The following is a 17,812-nucleotide window of genomic DNA, read 5'->3' as shown; positions in this document are numbered from 1 at the left end:
TTTGCAAAATATTAGCCAAAAAGAAATGTTTGAGATATTTAATTCAATTCAGTAAACCTAAATTCGCATACATTTTATAGAAGTTTACATTCATTTTTACTTCACATAAACAATTGTTAATTTTGATAATTTATCTTCTTCAATTAATTCGATTCAACATCCCACAATTGAGAAATGTGTATAAAAAATAAAATTCGACGGATAGCACTACTCTAAATATATACGAGAGAAGTGCGGTAAGACAGACTTTACCGTGGGGGTTGAGGCACTCACTGTAAACCTACGACCGATGGTTGGCACCTGGTGCCTCTCCAACCACCAAATAGTATTAGAAATCTTGGCTTTACTGCATTGCTATTAGTTTGGTCTGGTGAGTTATGCAATGACATGGCCTATAAATAGAGCCATAGAAGGATGTCACATTTAACCAGAATTAGCATTATTTCAAACAATCAAGTCTAGCTCAGTAGCGTTAGATAATAATGCATTCCATGCATGATCTTCACGACCTGGAAGTTGCAGAAGAAAAAAAAAGGTATGCCGTCTCAAACTCAGGTAGTTCATAAACCCCTACATATATATATTAAGGGTCATTTGATAACTATTTCATTTTTCTTTTCATTTTTTTTTAAAACTAAACGGACCTTTAATTACACACGATGGTCTGTAAAATCGCCATTTCCAGTATATCTTGGTTTGGGATAATACTCTTACCACATGAAATATTGTAGTTTTGGTAATCTTAAGATTAAAGAATTTGATAATGGATCTAGTATATCCAGTTAATTAAAATTTATGCAGGTTGGAGCTGCATAGTATGACATAGTGCACTATGATCTGCGTTTATTCCTTTTCAGTTTTCAGCATTATTCAACTCATCATTAACATTTGTTTTTGCAGCAAAGAACTCGACAGTAAATTCATCTGGAACACTCATTTGAGCAAGAATACACAACTAAGTTTAATAAGCGGAGGTCGTCATTTGCTGCCCCGTGAAGAAACCTCAACCACGAACCTTCACGAGGGGCCAGGAGATGTATGTTTGGCCTTCTCCAAATAATATACTAGGTGTGGGCCTGTGACTAAGAGGAGGATATATGTGTGTATGAATTAATTTGTTTTGATGGCCATCATAAACTCACGTTATTAAGAATGTCTACCAATTGAATAGACATATTTCTATGATCTAAAATAATTATAATAGACAGTTCATACTCAAATATTATGAGAATCATACTGTACGTGTTTTCCAACAATTAATATTATAAGCCCAGACTTCGAATTGCCTTCAGCTTCATGTTCCTTTCCCTTCGACCTCCTCATTTGTAACAAGCAAAAAAAATGACAAAAATTACGAGGGATTATAAATTGGGAGTTTTAACAAAAAGCCTGCGGTACTGTTCACTTTAATGAAAAACCACATTTTTACACTAAAAAGTCAAATCTGGTATTATTTACCTTACCCTTTATTTTGTCCTTATCGTTAAAACTCAAAGTTTTCAAACCATTTTCATTAGTTTTCCCTTATAAATTTTCTAACTAACAAGTACTGCTAGTTGTATTTTTTTTTTTTTTCAAATGTCATTAAGCCAACTTGTGGAAATGTTTTCACGATGATAGCTTATTATACATATTATTTGAAAATTTCGACTAATCAATTAAAATACTTAAATACGATAAATTCAAATCCTGTAAGCACCATGGTTTTTTTCCACTACACAAAACTTCAGTAGGGCCATCTGCCCACAGTAGGCCTTAGCTGCCTCCGTTCTTGCTCCACTAATGTTAGAGAAACCAATTAAAAAAAATCTCAAACCTATCTCATGAATACTTTTTCACACCACCGCCACAACAACCACACGATGCATATAGTCCTTAAACTCTCTCTTGCTCTACTCAGTGATTTGTTATTTCCTCGATCAACTGGTACAAAATAATAATTAAGGATTTAAAAGAATATGCGTATCAAGAAGATTGAGAGAAAGTCCTATGACATTAATCTGGTGATGGGCGCCATTGTTAATGTCCATGCTTCATCCAAAGAGGAAACAGATTTAATCATCATATGGTTGAGTGATTATATTACGGGTACCTTTTTATGAATATTGAATAATCAGTTTTACGGTTGTTGTGGTTTGATAGAATGATAAGTTTCCGGGTTGTTTTTTATTTTTTCTTTCCATTTTCCTGAAAAGTTTCATGTTTTTTTTTTGGGTGCTAAAAGGCCTAATGAAAGTCGATGATTCCATTTTCCATTGGGATTCAAATTTGGCGATGGACAAACTTCTATAAGTACCTAGAACATAAGACAAGTTATGCATCATTTCACGTGTTATAAAAAAATGAACGATGTGGATATGTCCCATTTTCAGGCTATATTAAACAAAATCACGTGTTATAATTTGAGTGAAATAACGTCACGTCAACAAAAAATTACTTCATAAATTAAGTGTTCCTAACTTTACCCTAAAATAAATCTTACTTCATAGTTTACATCTCTCTCATACACACAGTGACATCATGACATGGACAAGAGCCAGAAGAAAGAAAAGATCATGAAACATACCTGATTTAATTTTCATTTTTCAACTTTTATACATACACAACTAATATTCTTTTGATTATAAATATATGCATTTTACATGGCTATACAAGCTAGGGTTTGCTAATCATATATAGTCACAGCTCACAAGGGAACTAATCAATTACAATTAACAAAGGCCTTAATATGATTTATCATCTCATGCGATCGAGTTTTCGAGAGCTCAGACTTATCCAGCACCTGAAATGCATGCCCAACGCCTTTATACACCACGTATTCCACCTTCATCTTACCATCTCCTCTTTTTCTCAATGCTTCACAAAACTCCAAGTTCCTATCTTTCAGTATATCCATCTCTGAAATGCAAACCATAGTTGGCCAACCAGCCTTTAGAGTACCACCACCACCACTACTACTCTTCATAGGATTGCAGAATGGATGGTCACGATTAGCGCCATGTGGCAGCGCCAATCGCCAATAAGCATCAGAGGCTGCCACGCTCAGCACAGACCGAGGCTGCTTATTGTACTTCTCAGAACTTGTCCTAGCCTCTCCCCCAAAAAAGGGTTGCAGCAAAATTGTACCTTTGACAATCAAAGGCTTAGTTGAGCTTATAATCTCTTCGTCACATGGACGGTCAGAATTTGACTGATGCAAGCGATACTGATCAGTAGAAGGTGATTCTAACACCGAACCTCCTCCCGTGTAAAGTCTTGTGGCCACATTATGGGCTATATTGGCACCCGCACTATCACCCACCAGGAAGATTCTGGAAAAGTCACATTGCGTTGACCACCATGTATTATTATTATTATTAGCTCCACGTTGAATTAGAGCTTGTTGTTTCAGCCACATGATGGAGTTGAATCCATCTTCATATGCAGCTGGGAGAGGGTGTTCAGGGACCAATCGGTAATTTACCGACATGATTAAGCAACCGAGTTTGGAGGCTAGCTTTGCTAAAAAATCATGGTAACAACTCCAAGCGGCTGAGCCAACACAAAACCCACCTCCATGAAAGTATACTAGCAAAGGGAGCTTCATCTTGTTATTTTCTTGGCATTTGGGCACGTAGAAACGTGACCAGATGTTTGTGAACTTGTCGATGACCACGTCCTTCGATGTCACGCCTAGCTCCGGAGCTACTGCGCCTGTGACACATGGCACGATCTGAGGTCTCTCCACGTGTCCATCCTTGTACACTTTTATAAGCCCTTCAATTTCCTCGATCACAGTCTCGTATTGTTGGTCATGAGGGGAGTCGAGTACTTCGTTGGTTGTTGGCTTGAAAGTTGTGTCTAAGGTGATAGCAGCCATTGGTGATCTCCTTGCTCTCATATGAAGAACGTGAATATATATGGAAAACGTACGTGGAGAGGTAGGTGCCTAGTGAGAAGTGAAAACTTGGGAATAAATTTTAGGGTTCAGTACAAAAGTTTGTGACTATGCAGTTCCTTAAATAGAATATGAAAGTGAAGGCCAAAGCTAAATTTAGGTATTCAGAAGGGAGATCGATTAATCTATCTTGTCCTCCCAAGTGGGGAATTGGGACCAGTTCCACGTGTCTAAACGTGAATCTACTGTAACATAGGGCCATGGGATGGGAGTGGGTAGAATTCAGATCCTTTCTGAATCTCGCAGTCTGGAGCAGACAAATTAAGAAATTCGAGCTGTTTAAGAGAGGGACTGAGATGTGAACTCTTGGTCTGTGTGAGATGGGCTAATGGGTGTCGAAAGATTTAAAATAAGTGGTCCGAATTTCTTAGTTCGTCGGCTCTGGACTACAAATGTAGAGAGGTCTCGATTTTGTTGGGTAGCATATATAATTGTTGATTAATTAATTAAGCACATTTTATTTTAATGTAGCCTTCCCAATAGTGCTCAAGTGTTCGTGGAATGTGACCTACCCATTAATCACTACATATTAGTTACTATTACTAACATAGGATTAAAGTTAAAACGCAATTAGAGGAATCATGCTTGTACATACCATCAATCATAAAGTCGCACACCATTTTTATGGAAGTAATTTTCGTACTCCTCCTTTCCATCTTAATTTTTTTTTCGCTCTTTGAATAGAGTAAATGAAAAAATAGATACTAATAAGCAAAATGGCATGTAAGATAAAAATGAGTATAAAAATCAATATCTTATCTATATATTATACAGATGCATGATCTTCGAAACAGCTTTGCTTTTAGAATGTGTGCATGACATTGTTGACATTTTCATAGACACTGCTTAAACATTGGGGACTATAGTGGGAGTCAAAAGCACTAACTTTTGTTATTGTCTCCCAATACAATCTATTCATCAAGGGAACTGTTTAAGACATTATATATAATGCATCCACCAAAGCAAAAGCAGATCATCCACAACCAGAAGCTGCTTGCAGAAGCCCCTCTGGCCCTCCCCCTCTTTTTCAGGACGTCCATGGAATGTGCTTCTCTCGATTATTAGTAGAGGACACATATATAAAGGCATTTGACTTGACAGTGTTACATAGTTGATTGACATTCATGCACGCTTTATCTATGGGTTTGGCAAAGATGGCTTTTGACTTGACAGTGTTACATAATTGATTGACATTCATGCACCCTATATCTATGTGTTGGACAAAGTTCACTTGATTTTTTTGGGGTTAGCCACTCACTTTGAAATGGATATGGATTAATATGGTTTCAAGTCATAAATTTGTAAAGAAACTAACTATTTTTACTGCATATTATACAGGTTCTAAGCAGTGCTTCTTCTTCCCCATTAGCATTAACAACACAGAGCAACTGGATGCTTTCAATGATACTCACGGCAAGCATTTCCACCAGAAATAAGTAAATTTAAATACACGCAGTCCCACCAATTAGCTGATAGATTGCATAGGTTCTTGAACAAACTACTCACTTTGGTCCCTTAATCACAAATTAGATCAATGTCCCACATTTATACCTGTAATTTTAAAGGAAAACTAAAGAAAATGGTTTGAAAACTTTGAGTTTTAATGGTAAGGACAAAATAAAGAGTAAAGTGAATAGTACCGGAATTGACTTTTTAGTGTAAAAATGTGATTTTTCGTTAAAATGAATAGTACCAGAAGCTTTTCGTTAAAGTTTCATAATTTTAAATTGGGGTCTCCCCCACCACACGAACCATATTCCGGCCTCGCCCCATTACAAAATATTTAAAATTAAAGATATCGAGTAATTAAAAAATTAATGCCTATCAAAATAATCATAATAGTACATTCAAAATACAAATTGCTTTTTAATAATCTTAGGTTTGAATGTTGTGGATGACGAATTCGATATCAAATTAGGCTACCCGCTACTCATTGTGTGACTTAACTGAACTCTCTCTTCTCCTAGTGTAAAAATATCGATGTACTAAAAAAAAATACAAATTGCTTTTTAATATTCAAGTCCACACGACGGAGGAAATTTAACAAATTCTAATCCAAAAAATAAAAAAGATAAATGTTCCAAATTAATTGAAGTAACGAGACGCAATCAACATTATGGTCTTAAAACTTCAAGGCATGAATCATTATCATCACAATAAAAATATACTATGTATAAACAGGCATGTTCAGAAGTCAAATTTGACTTTAGAGCAAAATGTAAAAGTCAAATTTGACTTCAACTTAGAAAATGTAAAATTAATAATAGAGGTAAAGTTCAAAGTAACACCAACTTAATTGGAGCTAGCCAGATAAAAACACTACTACTTGGAGATCGCAACACCAACTTAACCAAAAAGTGATTGCGCAGGTCATCCGGGCCAGCTTTTGGACATGTCAAAGCGCTGGTTCTCAATCTTTTAGCAAGGTTAAAAGCGTACAGGTTCAACCAAAGCGGGTCGGGGCCTCGAATAATTGCTCCAATGCCCCCATAAACTCGGCAGAACAACTCCCCCTCTTTTGAATACTTAACAACAGTGTCATCAGTATTGATGTCTTTGAACACATACCTAATGATGTCCAAACTATCACATACAATGAGTGTCTCAGCAGCACGCTCCTCCAACGCTGTTATTGTGTCTTCTGCACCATATGTACCCTTTTCAGGTCCATCAACAATCTCCTTAAGATATTTGTCTAACAATTTCTTCTCCCTATAAAATTTAAGTTCAGACAACTTAATAGCCTGCTCCAAACCCTCCTCATTTGCATGATCAATCTCCACTTCCATCAGCTTTTTCTTGCGTAGCCAACGTCTCAACCTTAAGTCTGATAAATCATTCAACACTACTCCTTTAACTTGTGGGCCCTTAAAAAACTCTTTGGCAAGTTTTTCTGCCTTCTTAACATGGTAGTACCCACTACCTTCAACACTAATTTTACGAATCACATGGCTTCTGTTACCCTTTAGCTTCCCAAAAAGTGTCCACTCATCATCCATGATAATGAAACCATATTTGTCATCGGGGTCATTAAGAACTTGAATATGAAAGCTAACGTCAACAACGAAACAAAACCCCTTTTTGTCAATGGGCATGAAAGGCTCAAAAGAATTCTTACCCTTTTTAAACTTTCAACTTCACAACTTTTAGTACAAGTTATAACTATTCCTGTGTGCAGAACAAGCCCGTTGCGAGGAACCTGTTTGCAACGCTCGAGGACTTCCTGAGCTTACGTATATGCATCCGACCTAGCCATACGTATACCTTTAAACAATTCAGAACCACTTTCAAGGTCTGAAAGCATTCGAATTTTATGGTTCGCCAGCCACTCAGTAACACTGGACATTGTTTTCGTGGGAGGAATGATGATAGAAATCAAGCCAAAACCATATGCGGGTTCAAATTCCTTGATCAGTTTTCTGATCCTCCATCTCTCGATATTGCTCTTCGAAGTCTCAAGATCATTTTGAAGCTTTTCCATTCTGATCAGTAGTTATTCAGCAATCCAACAACTTAAACAACAATTAGTAACGATGGCCTGCAAGACGCGATAACAAATATTCATCGACTATTCACAGCAACTCCAGAACCGTGACTAAAAGTTATAATGACACGAGTTCACAATCACAACTAAAGAATGCAAAACGATTCCACCAAGAATAATATGAATGAAAATTGAAAATTCCCACATCAGAAAAGAAAAGACAATACTCGGCTTCAATTCTTACGTTATCCGCAGGAAACCACAGCTCTAAATTCAGATCAAGGTCCAGCCACAACCAGCCCAAGCTGCAGGTACTCTATTTAAAAACTAGCCTGCAAGGTCAGATATCAAAACGCATTCGTAAATATTTAAAATATCATAAACCCAACGCTGATTAACTAATTGAGGAGGGCTTCCAACCACAAGAGACAACAGCACTCGCCCGTGACCTCCCTATCCCCTACCGAGCACGGACGTATTGATCGATCGATCCATGATGATCCTATCCAAACAGGAAAACTAAAACAAAATAGAATTTGAAAATACGAGTATTTGTATTGAAGATGCAGCGAACAAGTACCTGATGACGGTGCCCGGATTAAAGACGATGGATCCTCTCCCAAACCAAGCGAGTTGATAGAAAAAAGAAAAATAAGTTTGAACAGAAGGGCGAGATGGAAGAAAAGAATTTAGGTCAAATAAATAAGGTTCACACTAAACTAAACTGGAAAGCAATCAAATAATGAAGACTAAATCTGACTAGAGTAGGTAGATTAACGAGGGTTTTAAGGTTCTGATTAACATAAAAAAGAAAAATCAAAGTTAAGGAATTGGTGACCGGAATGAGGTCATATGATAACACCTCCTATAAATTATGAGTGTCAAACAACATGTGCTCATTGTTTCTTAACATACAGGTAACTTGGTCAATCCGAGTTAATGGTTAAGAAAATTGTGGAGCCTTATTTGTTTAGGTTTAGGAGTCCTTATTTAGTGCAACTAATCGTGAAAACATTAATTAGTTGAAAAATAATTTGTTACCATATATAGGACTATAATGAAATCCTAATTGATTTGGAATATCCCTTTAATCTAATAGGCCGGATTAAGGGGATGAGCATCTATATAATAGGAGGTCCTTGCACTCACAATAATGATCCTGTTCTGATGCAAAACCCTTTTTCTGTGCACAAGGACTCTCAGTTGCCAGAGTATAGAAGTTCCTCCTTGAAACCCTAGCATCATGGGTTCTTCTTCCTTTGCTTTGGAAGACAAGTTTATTTCCCTTTAATTGTTTGATTAATTTATTGTAATTATATTTGTTATATCTATCATCCTAGTAACTTGTTGATTTCCAAATTACTTCTTACACCTCCATCCCACTTAATGATCACCAAAATGAGGGCACGCATATATACACTGCTCAGTGCTGTACCCTTGAATCCCTGTTCGTACTTATCACATATATACAACTTCAAACATAAAAAACGACACACATATCCAGCGACAAAAAATAAGAGACAATGAATACCATATGAATGATGATGATGCTACGATGGAAATCTCTCCAAATTAGGTGGAAGAACAGAAAAGAGAAGAAGAAAATTGTAGAGCAATGAACACAAACTAAACTTCACCGGCGCGTAATAAAATAACCAAATCAGGACTAAATCTGAACTAAATCCGATTAGAATAAGTAACTGATTTATCAAATCTTCTTTTAATTAATAAGAGATAATAAGAGAGGAGCCGAGACAATTAATAATAACAAAAAGTCATTCAAATATAATAGACTACTATTTGCGACAGCAAGGAGTACATGGAATTATTTTCCAACTCTAGAACAAGCATTTCCAATTGTTCTTCCTCGTACTCAGTCTACCTCAAACTTACAGCAAGGAGTACATGAAATTAGCTAGCGCGTCATGCCTGCTGCATAAAGTTGTGGATGCAGTGGCATTGATGTTGTAGCCAGTCGTCTCTGCCTTTCAACGTTGCCGTGCCAGCCGATGGACATGTCAAAGCCCTGGTTCTGAAGATGTCTATACTCTTGGCACAAAGCACATGCCTCGCAGCAAAAATGGACGCAGCAATCCGTGCAGGGCTTCTCCTCCAAGAAATATTGTCCTCTCAATTTGGTTCTATAGAAGCACGAGTACAAACACGAGCAACCCATCAAGCACACCATCAAACTGTAAAGAGTTCCACTCACTCCACAAGCTGCATGCGTGCGTTCGTGCGCATAAATATATGCTCATTTCATTAATTCTTTTGCGTAAGCAAGTTCGTAGTAGTAGTAACAAAATTAAGAGATCGTCATGGTAAAAATACAAAATATACTTAACAAACTTACGAGTTGATCCCCTATCCACAATTTCTGCAATGCGTCCAAATGTTACACATGGACACCAACACGTCAAGCAACCTAGAGAATTACGAAATATTTGATTGTCTAAAAGTATAAACAAAACTTGTGCCATGTATAACTGAGTATTAAAAAATTGATAGAATTATTGAATAGAATATTAGGATTAATATAGGAAAAAAAAACTCTATATATTATATATAGGTAGGTTTTCCTTATCATAAAACCCCAAAAGTTCAAAAATCTTACTTGTGCAGTAAATAGGTTTACCCTTAATACAAGTAAAGAGAAATAAAATGATAAAATAGGTTTACCCTTAATACAATTATCTGGCATAAGTTATGATTGAAATAATTAAAAATAATGTATAAGATGCACTTACAACTGCTAACATCACCACAACAATTGCAGAGCCCCGTGGACCAAGCCATTGGGGAAGCAGAAGTACTGCTGCTAATTAGATTAACCGGAATGCCAGTGGTTGTTAGAGGCGGCGCTGATGGGGATGGCGGTCGCATTGACTCTCTTTCTAACTTAGCCATGCCCATATGGTACTCTTGAAAATCGAGCGATGCATTTATATATATGTATGTATGTGTGTGTGTGTGTGTGTGTATGTATATATCAGTTTTCATCAACAGACATATTGTCTTATTCAACGTACATCCCTCTTCGTATGAACGGATTACACTTAGCAGCCAACGGGTGTGTTTTGTATTTTTGGTGTGAATTACTCAAGCTTGAAGGGACTGTGAACACGAAAGTTCCTTGAAACAAGAAACACGAGAATAACGTGTACAAAATAATATTTTGTGTTTATGATTTTGGGGTTACGATCTCTCTTGAATTTGGTCCTCTGATTCTATCTTCGTAAGATGTAGATTTGTTGATCCAAGGGCCGTCGAGGGTTGATCTTGGATGAACAGTTGTAAGTTTCTTCAAGGGCCTTTGTGGTTTTGATCTTGAAGGTTGATGGAAGTTTCTTCAAGGGCCTTCGGGGCTTGATCTTGAATGTTGATGGATGAGCGGATCTTCAAGGGCTTTTGGGCTTGATCTTGAAGAACAGTTGGTTTTCTTCAAGGGCCGTCGAGGCTTGATCTTGAATGAACAGTTGGTTTTCTTCAAGGGCTTTTAGGCTTGATCTTGAAGAATAGATGTGTGGATTTGTTTATTGATCCAAGGGGCCGTCGGGGCTTGATCTAAGGATGAACAGTTGATGAATGGATCTTCAAGGGGCGTTGGGCTTGATCTTGAAGAATGAGTGTATGGGTTTGTTAAGGTCGTTGATCCAAAGGGCCGTTGGGGCTTGATCTTAGGATGAACGGATGATGAATGATGAACGCTTTCTTCAAGGGCCGTTGGGGCTTGATCTTGAGTTGTTGGAAGTTCTTCAAGGGAGCTTTTGGGCTTGATCTTGAAGAACGGTTGGATGTGTGGATTTGTTGATCCAAAAAGCCGTTGGGGCTTGATCTTAGGATGAACAATTGATGAATGGATCTTCAAGGGGCGTTGGGCATGATCTTGAAGAATGGGTGTATGGGTTTGTTGAGGTCGTTGATCCAAAGGGCCGTTGGGGCTTGATCTTAGGATGAACGGATGATGAATGATGAACGCTTTCTTCAAGGGCCGTTGGGGCTTGATCTTGAATAATGGTTGTGTGGATTTCTTCAAGGGCTTTTGGGGCTTGATCTTGAAGGTTGATGGAAGTTTCTTCAAGGGCTTTTAGGGCTTGATCTTGAATGTTGATGGATGAGCGGATCTTCAAGGGCTTTTGGGCTTGATCTTGAAGAACGGTTGGTTTTCTTCAAGGGCCGTCGAGGCTTGATCTTGAGTTGGTGGGAGTTCTTCAAGGGCCGTTGGGGCTTGATCTTGAAGGAGGATTTGACGAAGAACGAAGAGTGCTTTCTTGATCCTTCGGGATTTTCTTGAGAGCTTTAGAACTTTAAGGCTTCAAGATTTTGGTGTGTGTCGGTTTGTTGAGGTTGTTGATCCAAAGGGCCGTTGGGGCTTGATCTTAGGATGAACGGATGATGAATGATGAACACTTTCTTCAAGGGCCGTCGGGGCTTGATCTTGAATAATGGTGGAAGTTCTTCAAGGGCCGTCGGGGCTTGATCTTGAAGGAGGATTTGACGAAGAATGAAGAGTGCTTTCTCCATTCTTCGGGATTCTTGGGAATTTGGGGGTTGGATGCTTGAGAGCTTTAGAGTTTCAAAGCTTCAAGGATTTTGGATGTGTGGGGAGTATTCTCTTCCATTTTGAGAGTAGAGAAATGTATTTGTGAATTGGTTGATGGTGTGTGTAGAGAAATGTATTTGTGAATTGGTTGATGGTGTGTGTAGAGAAATGTATTTGTGAATTGGTTGATGCTTGATACCTTGATGGAGAAGCCTATTTATAGGCTTTGAGAATGAATCACCACCACAAAATATTTTTTTCCTTTCCAAGCACCATTGCCTAATTTTCCCACTTAATGCAATATTGAAATTGAAGTGGTGTAACTTATGGCCTAATTTCCCACTTAATACCATTTTAAACTTGAAGTGGTGTAACTTATGGCCTAATTTCCCACTTAACACCATTTTAAACTTGAAGTGGTGTAACTTATGGCCTAATTTCCCACTTAATACCATTTTAAACTTGAAGTGGTGTAACTTATGGCCTAATTTCCCACTTAACATCATTTTAAACTTGAAGTGTGTATGCTTTGTCATTGCCCAAATGAGAAAAACTTGCTTTGATCCGTAATGGATTGAAGTGTGCTTGCCTTGTCATTGCCCAACATGAGAAGAAAAACTTGTTTTGATCCTCAATGGATTGGAATGTACTTGCCTTGTCATTGCCCAAAATGAGAAGAAAAACTTGTTTAATCCTTCAAGGGTATTTCTTCCTATTTTGTTGAGTCACACGCCATGTGTACAATTTGTACAACACGTGGCGTATGCCATGTATGCCTTGACACGTCAAAACTTTAATGCATTGGTGAACATTTGTTTTTACTGAAATTTCGATGTCTACAAATGCCCCCACTTCAAGGCGCGTCGTAGACATGTGCTTGACACGTGTAGAAGATGCGTTTTGAAGTCCCTTAATGTAGATGTCAACCCAAGGGGCGTCGAGGCTTGATCTTGAATTGGGCTGGAAATTTCTTCAAGGGCCATTGAGGCTTGATCTTGAGTTCGACTGGAAGATTTTCTGGTTTCCTCCAATCGTTGATTTTCCACAGGCTTAGTCTTGAACTGGGCTGGAAGATTCTTTTGGTCTCCCCCGAAGGCCTGAACTTACTCCTTTTATCTGGAGTTGAATTTGATTCAAGGGTGGAGAACACTTGATTTCGAATCGGGCTTGTGATTTCTTCAAGGGCCATCGAGGCTTGATCTTGAATTGGGCTGGAGGATTCTTTTGGTCTTCCCCGAAGGTCTGAACTTACTCCTTTTATCTGGAGTTGATTTTGATTCAAGGGTGGAGAACACTTGATTTCGAATCGGGCTTGTGATTTCTTCAAGGGCCATCGAGGCTTGATCTTGAATTGGGTGTAGGATTCTTTTGGTCTCCTCCACTCGTTGATTTTCCTTTGTGCTACTCTTGAACTGGGTAGCAGGATTCTTTTGGTCTCCTCCACTCGTTGATTTTCCTTTGTGCTACTCTTGAACTGGGTAGCAGGATTCTTTTGGTCTCCCCCGAAGGTCTGAGCTTACTCCTTTTTTTCTGTTTCTTTGTTCAATCTCTCCAATTCGTATTGAAGAGGGTTAGAGGATAGCTCAGCATATGCAGTTTTAGCTTGTCTCCACATGCTTCAATGTATCATTTTCACTTGCCTTACTTGCTCCCCTTTGCAGAAGTGGTATTTCCTTATGCAGGTTTGACATCTTCTCTTGTAGTATTTGTCTTCTGATACAGGAGTGGAATGCAAACCTTGCATTTGAATGGACCATCACTTCTTGGTGGCAGCGCAAGTTTGAGTGGAGGTTCCGACATATTGCTCTCTCTGTCCTTGTCTTGGCAGGTGAGAACAAGGGCAAAGGAAAAGACAGGGAAAAAGCATGATATGAGATACCTTTGCTTTCGCCCTTGATGATATGAGATATTTTTGCCTTGGTGTCATTTGTTTGCAAGGGCATTCCCGGAGAGGAAGAAAACTGAGCATTTTGAGATGCTTTGCTGGGAGTGTACTCTCGGAGGTGAGGAAGAGTTGGGCATTTTTTTTTTTTTGTTTGCAGGTCTGCCTTGCCATAAAAGATGAAGGTCGACATATATAGGGATTTCCCAATAGCAAGTGGTGGTACTGTTCTTTTACCCTTGTCGACAAACGTTTTTGATCCCGCAAATCCGGCTTTTTGAAATAGTGACGACTCTTCGATCTTTGAATACGCCTCTTTGATTTCTGAACGACGCCTCTTCGATTTCTGAACGAGCGCCTCTTTTGACAAAGCTGCATGCGTTTTCTGAAAAGCAGAGAAAGCGCCACCGAACTTTGCGCTTGTCGGCTAAAGATGTGTAGCTGCGATGATGACCTCCACGTGATCTTTTGACAAAGTGGCACCCGTGTTCTGAAAAGCTGAGAAAGCGTCGCCAACTTACGCCGGAAAACCCAGCTTTTGAGATTTGCAGAGCGATGTCTCTTCACTTTTTTGAATAAGCGGCCCTTCGATTTCTGAACCAACGTCTCTTTGATTTCTGAGCAAGCGCCTCTTCGATTTTATAGAGGTATTGATCACCTCTAACATGCACACTTTGAAGGTTGCTCATTCCTGAAAATCATCTCCGACCTTTTGAGTTTTAACTCCATCCACCCATCTCTTTTAACACCTTTGAAAAAATGGCTAACCCATCGAACCTTAGCTTAGAATTGAGTCTCAGCAGTGATCCGGTTGCGCCGCGTCAAGGTAATGTATGGTGCCCGTCTTTCTTATCTTCTAACGGTCCTCTTACAGGTGAAGACTCAGTGATGCAGAATGCAACAACAGCTACAATAGTTGCTAGGAACCTCCTCACACCAACAGATAGTAGGCTACTTTCAGGACGGTCCGATGAGTTGGCCGTTCAAGAGTCCCTCGCTCTCAGTGTTCAGTGTGCGAGCTCTGTGTCCAACATGGGCCAACGCCTGCTTGCTCGGTCTCGTCAAGTGGAATCATTGATGGCAGAGGTGGAAGATCTTAAGCAGGAGATTAAACAGCTTAAGTACGAGAATAGAAGTTTGCATGTGCTTGCAAATAACTATTCGTCGGGCATGAAGAGGAAGCTTGATGAGATGCAAGAATCTCAAGGTCGAATGCAAAGTGACCGTCAAAGGCTTGCGTCTTTCTTTCAGAGGCACCTTTTTCCTGGGTCATCCAGCGTTCCGCCAAGTATTGAGGCCTCGAATGCTCTATCTCCGATGCCTCTTGCTCCGATGCCTTCTGCTCCGATGCCTCCTGCTTCGAGAGTGTTGCCACGTAGTGGGGTTTCACGTACACATCCTTTGTGAAAGCTTCATCTTTTTTTCTTTTTCTTTTTTTTTTTTTTTTTTTTTGTACACACTTGTAATTTCTCGGAGATCAATGTACATGCTTTATTTTATTCAGTGTATTGTGCTAAATACAGATAAAACATATACATCACCAAGATGTGTTTTTTCCCTTTTTTTTTATTTTTTATTTTTATTTTGATGATGTGACTGTACTTGAAGTTTTGAAGTTTCAAGTTGCCTACGTACCCTTGGTTGAGGAGGGATCAAGTCATGACGTAGTTCAAATGAGTGATGGTTTTGATGATGATTTTGCCGTACACAGTTTATGCTCTTGCGGGCCAGGAGCGTGATACATGGAAGACTTATGCTGCTTGAACTTGTATTTGTCGCAAAGCTCGTCCACGAGTCGGTTGGAGAACTGCTTTCTGTTGTCAGTGATAATGTAGCGAGGCACCCCATATCGGTGGATGATATGCTCCTTGATGAAACGAACAACAGTTTCCTTTTTTACTTCCCTTAAAGGGATGGCTTCAGCCCACTTGGAGAAGTAATCTGTTGCAGCTAGGATGTAAGCTTCCCCTGCAGATGACTTTGGCGTAATTGGTCCTACAACGTCCAATCCCCATGCGTCGAACGGCCATGAAGCAACTGTAGGGTGTAATGGTTCAGGCGGTTGATGTATGAAGTTGGCATGGAATTGGCAGGCTTGGCACCTTTTGGCGTGTTCCAGGCAGTCCTTCACCATGCTCGGCCAGTAGTAACCCATTCTTTTAAGCCGGAAATGTAGCTTTGGTCCAGACTGATGTGCCCCACACACACCTGAATGTGCTTCTTCCATGGCTAGATTAACTTTTTCCTCACCTAGGCATCTCAGGAACACTCCTTCAAAAGAGCGTCGATAGAGTGTTCCTTTGTAGTAAAGGAAGCGAGGTGCTCGTCGACGTATTTCGGAACGGTGTCTGAGATCATCTGGAAGCTTTTTGTGCTCTAAGTAGTCGATCAGCGGCTGTCTCCACTCTTCAGCATCGACTGGAAGTACTGAGATGACATTTGTATCATCTAGTGACATTTCATTAACGAGCGGAATCACCCATCTTCGGAAAACTGGCACGTCTGCAACTTCATCTTTTCCTAGTGTCATACTCGAGGCTAGATTGGCGAGAGCGTCTGCCATTTGATTTTCCTTTCTTGGCACATGTTCCAGTGTCACAGCTTCGAACTTTTGTAGCAGTTGGGTCGCTAGCCGGAAGTATGGGACGAGATCATCTTTCCTCACCTCATATTCAGTTCAGAGTTGATTGATTATGAGCTTGGAATCGCCATATACCTCAAGAGCTTTGATTTCCATGTTGATCACCATTTGGAGCCCGATGATCAATGCTTGGTACTCAGCAACATTGTTGGAGCATAGCTCATTCAGTTGGAATGAGTAAGGTAGTATTTGCCTTTGTGGCGACATGAATACTACTCATGCCCCCGCTCCGTCTGCTCGTGCGGATCCGTCGAAGAACATCGTCCATGTTGGGAAGATGTCGATGTAGAACACCTCCTCGTCAGGCAAGTCGTCTGAGATTTTCCAATCAGCTGGGATTGGATGATCGGCAAGGAGCGTTTGGTGCTGTTTGCAGTTTCAGCTCGTGCAGGCAATGAGCGTTTAGTGCCGTTTGCAGTTTCAGCTCGTGCATGCAAGGAGCGTTTAGTGCCGTTTGCAGTTTCAGCTCGTGCAGGCAAGGAGCGTTTGGTTGCTGTTTGCAGTTTCAGCTCGTGCAGGCAAGGAGCGTTTGGTTGTCACCTTTTAGGCTCGTGCGAACGAGGAGCTTTGGTTGTCGCCTTTTAGGCTCGTGCGAACGAGGAGCTTTGGTTGTCGCCTTTTAGGCTCGTGCGAACGAGGAGCTTTGGTTGTCACCTTTTAGGCTCGTGCGAACGAGGAGCTTTGGTTGTCGTCTTTTAGGCTCGTGCGAACGAGGAGCTTGGTTGTCACCTTTTAGGCTCGTGCGAACGAGGAGCTTTGGTTGTCGCCTTTTAGGCTCGTGCGAACGAGGAGCTTTGGTTGTCGCCTTTTAGGCTCGTGCGAACGAGGAGCTTTGGTTGTCGCCTTTTAGGCTCGTGCGAACGAGGAGCTTTTGGTTGTTGTTGTGGATTTGTCAAGTGATCTGGGAGAGGCGTTCCTCGCAATCTTCATAGGAAGGAGCCTTGACCGAGTAATTGAAGAAGTCTTCTGGGAAGAGGTCGCACATTGTGATGGGGATGGACGATCTTTGTGTCGAAATTTCATTATCTCCAACACTTTCACATTGTTCTGGAGGTTGATAAGAGTTGTTTTGCCCTATTTTCGACTGATAAACTTGTGGACAAGATGGTTGCTGCTTATCCAATTTCTTCGAAGCGATCTTCGAACTGCATTCCTCACAATCTTCATAGCAAGGAGCCTTGATCGAGTAATTGAAGATGTCTTCGAGGAAGAAAAGATCCCGCATGAACGATCTTTGTGTTGTAATTTCATCATCCTCAACATTTTCATGTAGCTTTGAAGGTTGACGGTAGCTGCTTTGCCCCCTTTCCGATTAGTGCACTTGT

The 17,812-nt window shown here is 40.0% G+C and overlaps 3 protein-coding genes across 3 annotated transcripts; all 3 read right to left on the bottom strand.

Moving 5' to 3' along the window:
• Positions 1–2,039: 2,039 nt before the first annotated feature.
• LOC103947291 (probable carboxylesterase 6) lies at positions 2,040–4,058 on the bottom strand. The gene has a single exon (XM_009358190.3). It carries the CDS (start codon positions 3,878–3,880, stop codon positions 2,702–2,704), a length of 1,179 nt encoding a protein of 392 aa, XP_009356465.1. The 5' UTR covers positions 3,881–4,058; the 3' UTR covers positions 2,040–2,701.
• Positions 4,059–6,060: 2,002 nt separating this feature from the next.
• Positions 6,061–8,133, bottom strand: LOC103949314 (eukaryotic peptide chain release factor subunit 1-1-like). Its single transcript, XM_009360437.2, has 2 exons — positions 7,666–8,133; positions 6,061–7,475 (listed from the first exon to the last, which is right to left on the bottom strand). Exon 2 carries the CDS (start codon positions 7,030–7,032, stop codon positions 6,214–6,216), a length of 819 nt encoding a protein of 272 aa, XP_009358712.2. The 5' UTR covers positions 7,033–7,475; positions 7,666–8,133; the 3' UTR covers positions 6,061–6,213.
• Positions 8,134–9,171: 1,038 nt separating this feature from the next.
• On the bottom strand, positions 9,172–10,526 carry LOC103949305 (protein PLANT CADMIUM RESISTANCE 11-like). The gene is made up of 3 exons (XM_009360426.2): positions 10,169–10,526; positions 9,775–9,846; positions 9,172–9,641 (listed from the first exon to the last, which is right to left on the bottom strand). Exons 1-3 carry the CDS (start codon positions 10,419–10,421, stop codon positions 9,337–9,339), a joined length of 630 nt encoding a protein of 209 aa, XP_009358701.2. The 5' UTR covers positions 10,422–10,526; the 3' UTR covers positions 9,172–9,336.
• Between the last annotated feature and the right edge of the window lie 7,286 nt (positions 10,527–17,812).

The sequence above is a fragment of a genome, unplaced genomic scaffold (assembly GCF_019419815.1).
Source record: "Pyrus x bretschneideri cultivar Hongxiangsu unplaced genomic scaffold, Pyrus_bretschneideri_v1 Contig22, whole genome shotgun sequence".
NCBI classification, from domain to species: Eukaryota; Viridiplantae; Streptophyta; class Magnoliopsida; order Rosales; family Rosaceae; genus Pyrus; species Pyrus x bretschneideri.
Note: the sequence above shows the minus strand (reverse complement) of the source record. Positions and strands in the feature narration are given on the sequence as shown.

Bases quoted from the DNA above. Each gene is read 5' to 3' on its own strand.
- LOC103947291 (XM_009358190.3), bottom strand. From the start codon at position 3,880: ATGAGAGCAAGGAGATCACCAATGGCTGCTATCACCTTAGACACAACT.
- LOC103949314 (XM_009360437.2), bottom strand. From the start codon at position 7,032: ATGCCCATTGACAAAAAGGGGTTTTGTTTCGTTGTTGACGTTAGCTTT.
- LOC103949305 (XM_009360426.2), bottom strand. From the start codon at position 10,421: ATGAAAACTGATATATACATACACACACACACACACACACATACATAC. The intron at 9,847-10,168 runs GTAAGTGCATCT...GTAATTCTCTAG, and splicing joins TTGTGGTGATGTTAGCAGTT to GTTGCTTGACGTGTTGGTGT. The intron at 9,642-9,774 runs GTAAGTTTGTTA...GCACGCATGCAG, and splicing joins TGTGGATAGGGGATCAACTC to CTTGTGGAGTGAGTGGAACT.